This window comes from Magnolia sinica, chromosome 18 (genome assembly GCF_029962835.1).
Source record: "Magnolia sinica isolate HGM2019 chromosome 18, MsV1, whole genome shotgun sequence".
Classification (NCBI taxonomy): Eukaryota; Viridiplantae; Streptophyta; class Magnoliopsida; order Magnoliales; family Magnoliaceae; genus Magnolia; species Magnolia sinica.
In genome coordinates this window covers 10439034-10446436 of record NC_080590.1, presented here as the reverse complement: position 1 = coordinate 10446436, position 7403 = coordinate 10439034, and the positions used below count along the sequence as shown (strand labels likewise).

Here is a 7403-nt window from a genome sequence, read left to right as displayed (position 1 = left end):
ATCCTCTACTTGGGCCTTTTTTTTTTTTTTATAGCCATCCGTTTTCCAACCATGGATGGGATGATTCCATCCATTACAGATGCAAAATCCAAATGGTCCGGACTGTCAAGCCATGGGCCCCACTTACTAACCTAAATATACAGTCGTCACAAAGGAACGGTTGTGGTTGTTCGAGCTGAAAGCATACCATATACGGGAAGGATATTTTTAAGTTGGAATGCCCATGCCAACTCTCCTTATCCACAAATCAATTCATGTAGTCAAGCTAGACTGTTCCTTTTGTCACTTTCCACACGTTTTTCGACTAGAAAATCTCTCCCTCTCTCTCTCTTTCTCGCTTTCCGCGTTTCTCGATTAGAAAATCTCTCTCTCTCTCTCTCTCTCTCTCTCTCTCTCTCCATTGACCTAATCCCCACAACTCATTGCAAGGTGAAACTCATCCTCATTTTGGGTGTGTTTGGTTGCATCCAATTAGACTGATTGATCACGAATATATCATGAAATTTCGTAGTTCATGCCAATTTACACTGATTAATAAGGAAATTTCATGATATTTTGGTGCAACCAAACGCAATCTTAGAGAAGGGCTTTATTCATTTTCTATAAACCTCTCTCTCAAGTGAGCTAAGGAGAAACCATGGCAGTCGGATTCGCCATGAAAAGCGAAAGCGCCCGCTACAATGGAAGGATGACCCCCTTTGTTCTCCTCTCATGTGCCATGGCAGCCATGGGTGGAGTCATCTTCGGCTACGATATTGGAATTTCAGGTCTTTCACACATCCCATTTTCTCATTTCTCTTCAACATAATCCATTACAACCTATGTGCATGGACAACATGCATATCAACATACTCACGTGCATCCAACATGTTCTCTTAATCATGCAACGTCCATTTTGTGAACTGCAGAGGTTGAATTCCTTCATTAGAGAAATGGATTTTGCTTCTTTTGAATCGAATTTTAAAAAATGCCACTGATTTTTGAAGTTTAAATGTTAAGGTGGGGTCACTTCCATGGCACCGTTCTTGAAGAAGTTCTTCCCTGAAGTCTACAGAAAGATGAATGAAGACTCCAAAATCAGCAACTATTGCAAATTCGACAGCCAGCTCCTCACCTCATTCACCTCGTCTCTATACATCGCCGGCCTTATCGCCTCCTTCTTGGCTTCAACGGTCACACGTGCTTTCGGGCGCAAGCCGTCAATAATTGCCGGTGGGGCTGCTTTCCTCGCTGGTGCAGCTCTCGGAGGCGCTGCCGTGAACATCTACATGCTTATCTTAGGTCGGGTCTTGCTCGGAGTCGGTGTCGGATTCGCAAACCAGGTAGAATATTCCGTCCACCGGTATTTATTCATATATGAGGATATTTTCGTCAATTTCTTTAGCCAAGGCACGGAAGTCTAATTTTCCAAGGTATCACATGGAGTCGACCTTTGTGGTGCCCACTTGCTTGTTCATGACATCCAAGTCCCGTCTGTCAGATGAGAACCCTTGTGCCGGTCCCAAACTGTGATGGGCCACACCACAGGGAAAAATGGAAGTGGAAAGCCTACCGTAGAAACCTTTCAGATTGTGAGTGAAGCCCACCATCTGGCGTGTATATGCCATCCAACCCGTTCATCAGGTATGCACCATCAGGATGAAGGGACGACCCGAACATCAGGCCTATCGAAAAGCAATGTGGGCCACACCACCTGAACTTGACGGTTTTGAGCATGAGTTTACACGGTTCTTACGGTGGAGCCCACCTACTTGTTGAATCAGCCTAGTTTTTGGGCTCAGCATCATTCAATGAAGGTCGAACAAGAGGAACAGTATCGTTTTGTCCCTGGTTATCAAACCCCCACTTCGATTGACCTATCATTGGCCAGAAAATGCAACGGCCATAAACAAAAAGGCCAACGTAAAAATAGACTCGGATCCTCTGGTCAGGATGACTTTTTGAGGTGGTGGACCATGAAGAAGGGACTGAATAGTGTGGACGGTTTAGATCGAACAAACTCTCAACATCACCAATGTAAATAAGCTCATTTTCTAGGGTCCCATGCTATCAGCCGACACCAAACAGCCAAACGAATAATAAATGAAAAATCAAGACTTTCAGTAGTCCTCAACATGTTAGCAATGGAGACCGAGAGGCAAAAGCATTCCGTCCACAACTTTTCTTCCCTCCGCTGTTGTTTACTGGAATTAATTACGGACAACAAGACAAACGACTTTGTAGTTTGTAGCGTCTATGCTTCTTACAAGTGGGTCCCATTCTAACATCTGTTGGACCACTTTCCTGTTGCTTCCCACCGTGGATGTACCATGCTTAATAAAACCCTCATTAGAACAACCGTAAACATTTGATTTGTGGTCATCCATCATGTGGGGCCCACCATAAATGTTAATTGTCTTTTATGTGAGCACTCAATGTCCACCGCCCATCACATGGAATCCACATTTGATGCGTTCATAGTGTGGGCCCTTCCTTCAAAGTAGATTATCCATGATGTGGGGCATCCTCTTGATAATCACCATTTTATGTGGATCATCCATATGTGGCCTACTTTCGATATGGCCCATCCATCATGAGAAACCTTGGATGTGGACTGTCCATTAGGTGGGACCCACTTGATGTGGACCGTTCATTATGAGGGGCTACACTTTGATGTGGACCATCCATCATGTGAAGCCCACTCCGATTGTTATGTGGGCCCACCTTGTTGTGGACCATTCATTGTGTGGGGCCCCACTTTTAATATGGTTGTTCATCATGTCGGCTCACCTTTGATGTCTACTGACCATTATGAGAGCTCACCTTCAATGACCACCATCCATCATGTGGGTCCTACCTTTAATGTGGACTGCCCATCAAATGAGACCCACTTGATGTGCATGTTCCGACGTGATGGGCCACACTTTGATGCGGGCCATGGTCCACCAAGTCCATTGAACAGAGTAAATCTCCCAAACACTGGAAAGATATCTTGGGATGTTTTGCTTAGATTATCATATTTCTCTATAATTTTTAGACTATCTCCTTGTACTCTTCGTCATGGTTTTTCTACTGTGATCTCACCCATCAGTTGTCTATCTCCTTGTCGCAGTCAGTCCCACTATATCTATCAGAAATGGCGCCACCTCGTTACAGAGGAGCAATCAACAATGGCTTCCAGTTCAGCATCGGAATCGGAGCTCTCTCCGCAAACCTCATCAATTTCGGCACTGCAAAGATCAAACAAGGCTGGGGTTGGCGCATCTCTCTCGCTATGGCTGCAGTTCCAGCTTCAATCCTAACCCTTGGCGCCCTCTTCCTTCCCGAAACTCCCAACAGCCTCATCCAGCGTAGCAACAACCACCAAAAGGCTGCAGACATGCTGAAGAAGATCCGAGGCACGACAGACATCCAATCAGAGCTGGACGATCTCATCAAAGCCAGTGCAGTTTCAAAAACCATCAACCACCCATTCCAAAAGATCATTCAAAAGAGATACAGGCCTCAACTGGTAATGGCAATTGCAATCCCATTCTTCCAACAGGTAACTGGAATCAATGTGATTGCATTCTACGCTCCTCTCTTATTCCGAACGATCGGGCTTGGCGAGAGCGCTTCGCTCATGTCAGCGGTGGTGACTGGACTCGTTGGCACCATCTCAACCTTCATATCAATGATGATCGTCGATCGATTAGGCCGACGGGTTCTGTTTATGATTGGAGGAGTTCAGATGTTCATCTCCCAAATGATGATTGGAGGAATAATGGCAACTCAGCTCGGCGATCATGGCGGGTTGAGTAAAAGCTCCGCCTATCTTGTTTTGATTTTGATCTCCATCTACGTAGCTGGTTTTGGGTGGTCTTGGGGTCCATTGGGGTGGTTGGTTCCAAGTGAGATATTTCAGATGGAGATAAGATCAGCTGGACAGAGCATTACTGTGGGAGTGAGCTTTGTGTTCACTTTCATTGTTGCTCAGACATTCCTATCTATGCTCTGTCATTTCAAGTCTGGGATATTTTTCTTTTTTGGAGTATGGGTGGTGGTGATGACCGGATTCATCTACCTGTTGTTGCCTGAGACTAAGAACATGCCTATTGAAAAGATGGAGGAGGTGTGGAGAGAGCATTGGTTTTGGAAGAGGTTTGTGGCAGATGGAAATAGGCATGGGATGGAGTCAAGCTTGTGAAGCACACCCTCTCTATACACCGAAACATTGAAATAATGGTGGCTGTGATTCTAATGGGAGAAAGGTTGTGTTTGGATGCATTATTGGATTTAATTGCAATAACTAGTACAATGAAGAGGAAATTATCCAATTGAAATTGCTTTCCTAAGTATTCATGTTAAGGGACTAGCACAGATTCCAATTGTTTTAATTTCAAGTAGGGTTTGAGCGTTAGACAACGATGATTTAGCTGTATCCTCTTTATTTAACTAATTTAGTGTCATTCATTCGAGCAATGCATCCAATCTCACAATGTAGGTCTGGAAATTTTCAAAATGCATGAGTGAACAATATGAAGAAATAGTTTACCTTCCATAAATAAAGAATTGATTGAAATCTTATAAATAGGAAACTCGAAGAACTTTTTTTTTTTTGGTTATCTTGTTAGTACACCCACTGTCAGTTCACACTTCACTGCCACCCCCACTAGGGAATCGATACCAAGAACTCACTGTTGAAACGAGGTATCTTTCACTCAGTCTACCACTTGAGCTATGGATTTGGGTGTGGAAACTCAGAGAACTTGGTTACTGCAAAAGAAGATGTGTTCATCAGTTATAGGGAAACAACCCCAATTTCAAGCAGGTAATGGATGTGGCTGTTTTAGAAAAGGAAAAGAAAAAATAAAAAAATAAAATAAAATTGGTTAGTCATTTTTGAAGAATCAGGTGCATTAATGAAAACTTACATGGTAGAAAATACATAAATTTAAAATACAAGCACTGTTAATTTGGATCCTCTGTATTCCACAAATAAGAGAAACCTATTTATTGCAATATGATTGGGCCACATCATCACAAAATATATTTAACCCAGCAGTACCGACAATGTGAGTGGTGATGTAAACCAATCACAATGTAAGAAAACAAGAAAAACATGTTTGGGCAAGTAAAGATCCAGATTCAAACTGAAAATCTTTAGGAATTATCAGCACTGAGTTAACCTTACAAGTTTCGAGCCCCACATTGTTGCTTGGTCCATTGGACTGCATGGACTTGACTGCGTCTTGAGTTCATGCTCGAGCCTTTTGTGGCTGGGTTTGTGTGGTCCGATATTTGAATTGATGGCATTTTGTTCTGCATTCCGGGCTAGTAATGCATATCTAAGGTTGCAATGGTTGGATATTAAAATTGATTGCATTTTATTTATAAGGGTGGCAAGGGGTGGGAACCATCTATTTTGCCGGTAAAAGCAAATCATCCGACGGTCAGAGATTCTCCCGTGGATTCACCAATATTAATGAATATTAATGGAAGTTATTTTCTCATGTGGAGATAAGAATGCCTTGCATTGAGAAAGAAATCGGATAGCATACTGACTCCTATGGTACTGAGTAAACTCAGTTGGACCCACCTTGAATGTATGTGGTCTATCCACGCCATCCATCCGTTTGTCCATCTAATTTAAGAGGTTGAGCCCAAAATTTAACCATATCTAAAGATCAAGTGGATCATACCACAGGAAACCGTGGGGATAATGATTTCCACCGTTGAAACCTTTCTACGCCCCACAGTGATGTTTATCTGTCATCCAACCTGTTCATAAGATCATATAGATATAGTTGAAGGGTAAACAAAAATATATGCTTGATCCAAAACTTCTGTGGCCCTCAAGAATTTTTCAACGGTAGACATCCAATTAAACTTTTTCCCATGGTGTGGTCCACTTGAACATTGTAGATGCTTCATTTTTGGGATCTAGCCCTAAATTTATCTGTTAAAATGAATGGACAGAGCGGATAAAATATATAAATCATGGTGGACCTCACATAGTTTACTCAATACGCTAAGCCTAGTGAGTTACTAAGCAATCTGCTTGCATTGAGAAAGGGGATTGAGGCCCACCGTAATTTATGGGTATTATCCATGTCATCCATTTATTTAATAGCTCATTTTAGAGCATAAGCCCAAAAATGAAAGCTCAAATGGACCACACAACAAAAAACAGTGGGAATCAAGCACCCACCATTGAAAACTTCCCGGGGGCCAATGATGTTTTGGATCAAGTTTATATTTGTGTTTTCATTCATCCATGTGACCTACTGAACAACTTAGGTAGAAAATAAAACTATATATGAACCATCCATAGTAAAGGCAATGAATCAAATCGTCACATGGTAGCCAATGAAATGTGTTGTATTTTAAAAGGGTTTTTTAGATAAAATGTTTCAAATTTTGAATTTTTTTAACTTGTTTTCTTTCTGAAAAGTGTTTTGTTTTTTATGTACTATCTTGTCCCCCATCGGAAATAACCAAAGGAAAATTCAAGTATGTAAGAAATAAGTTTTACATGGGGCTTGAGCCTCTTCTTAAAGACTATGCCGTTAGCACAAACTTATGCCATTGACCACACGCATCCGCACCAACACAAACCAGATCCAGGTTTATAAATAAATGAACTCTACTTCATTTTCATTCACTCGAAAATCATTATGCACATTGGTACAAACCCATGTACATGGAACTGGGTCATTGTCGTTATATTCTGAAAGCCAACTATTCAAAATTCCTATTGCACTTAGGACACGGTCAAATGAAAGCAGATATACTTTCAAGAGTGTCTCAAACACATAAGTCATCTTCTTTTTTCTTTATTATTTAAATTTTTTATTTTTTAAATATTATTTATTGTTTTTAGCACATTATTTCCAACAATTTTGAAACCAAATCTTAATTTGTTGGAAACAATATACTATTGATTCATTATCTATTCAAAAAAATAAAAAATAAAAATCATTTTTCTTCTTTTTCTTTTACATTTCCTGTAACTGGGTTCAAATTACATCTTGGAACTGGTTGTAAACTATATTGCAAACAAAATTAAATGCTTGTAGATAGGCTACATTAGTTTTCATTATTGCTTAGTTAAAAGTAGGCCATCATTATACTATTGCTGTCGATTGAAGGAGGAATTGTTGTCTCAGAAACCATGTGAATTCCATCTATTTTTATGTGTAAAAAATTTTGGGGCCATTAATTATAATGAATATGTCATATCCATGCCATCCATCCTCCATTCCATGAGCTCATTACCATGCATGAGTTCAAAAATGAGGTAAATCCAAACGTAAAGTAGACCACCCCATATGATATAATGATTCTAACATACCTTAACCAATGAAAGCTAAAACCTTTCTAAGGCCCATGCTAATTAATGTTTATTTGTCATTCAAACTGTTTATAAGGCTATACAAACATGG

At 40.7% G+C, this 7403-nt stretch overlaps 1 protein-coding gene across 1 annotated transcript; it reads left to right on the top strand.

Annotated features, from left to right (window-relative positions):
* Positions 1-432: 432 nt before the first annotated feature.
* LOC131233489 (hexose carrier protein HEX6-like) lies at positions 433-4574 on the top strand. Its single transcript, XM_058230209.1, has 3 exons — positions 433-767; positions 1000-1322; positions 3092-4574. The coding sequence occupies exons 1-3, from the start codon at positions 638-640 to the stop codon at positions 4163-4165; spliced, it is 1527 nt and encodes a 508-aa protein (XP_058086192.1). The 5' UTR covers positions 433-637; the 3' UTR covers positions 4166-4574.
* Positions 4575-7403: the final 2829 nt, after the last annotated feature.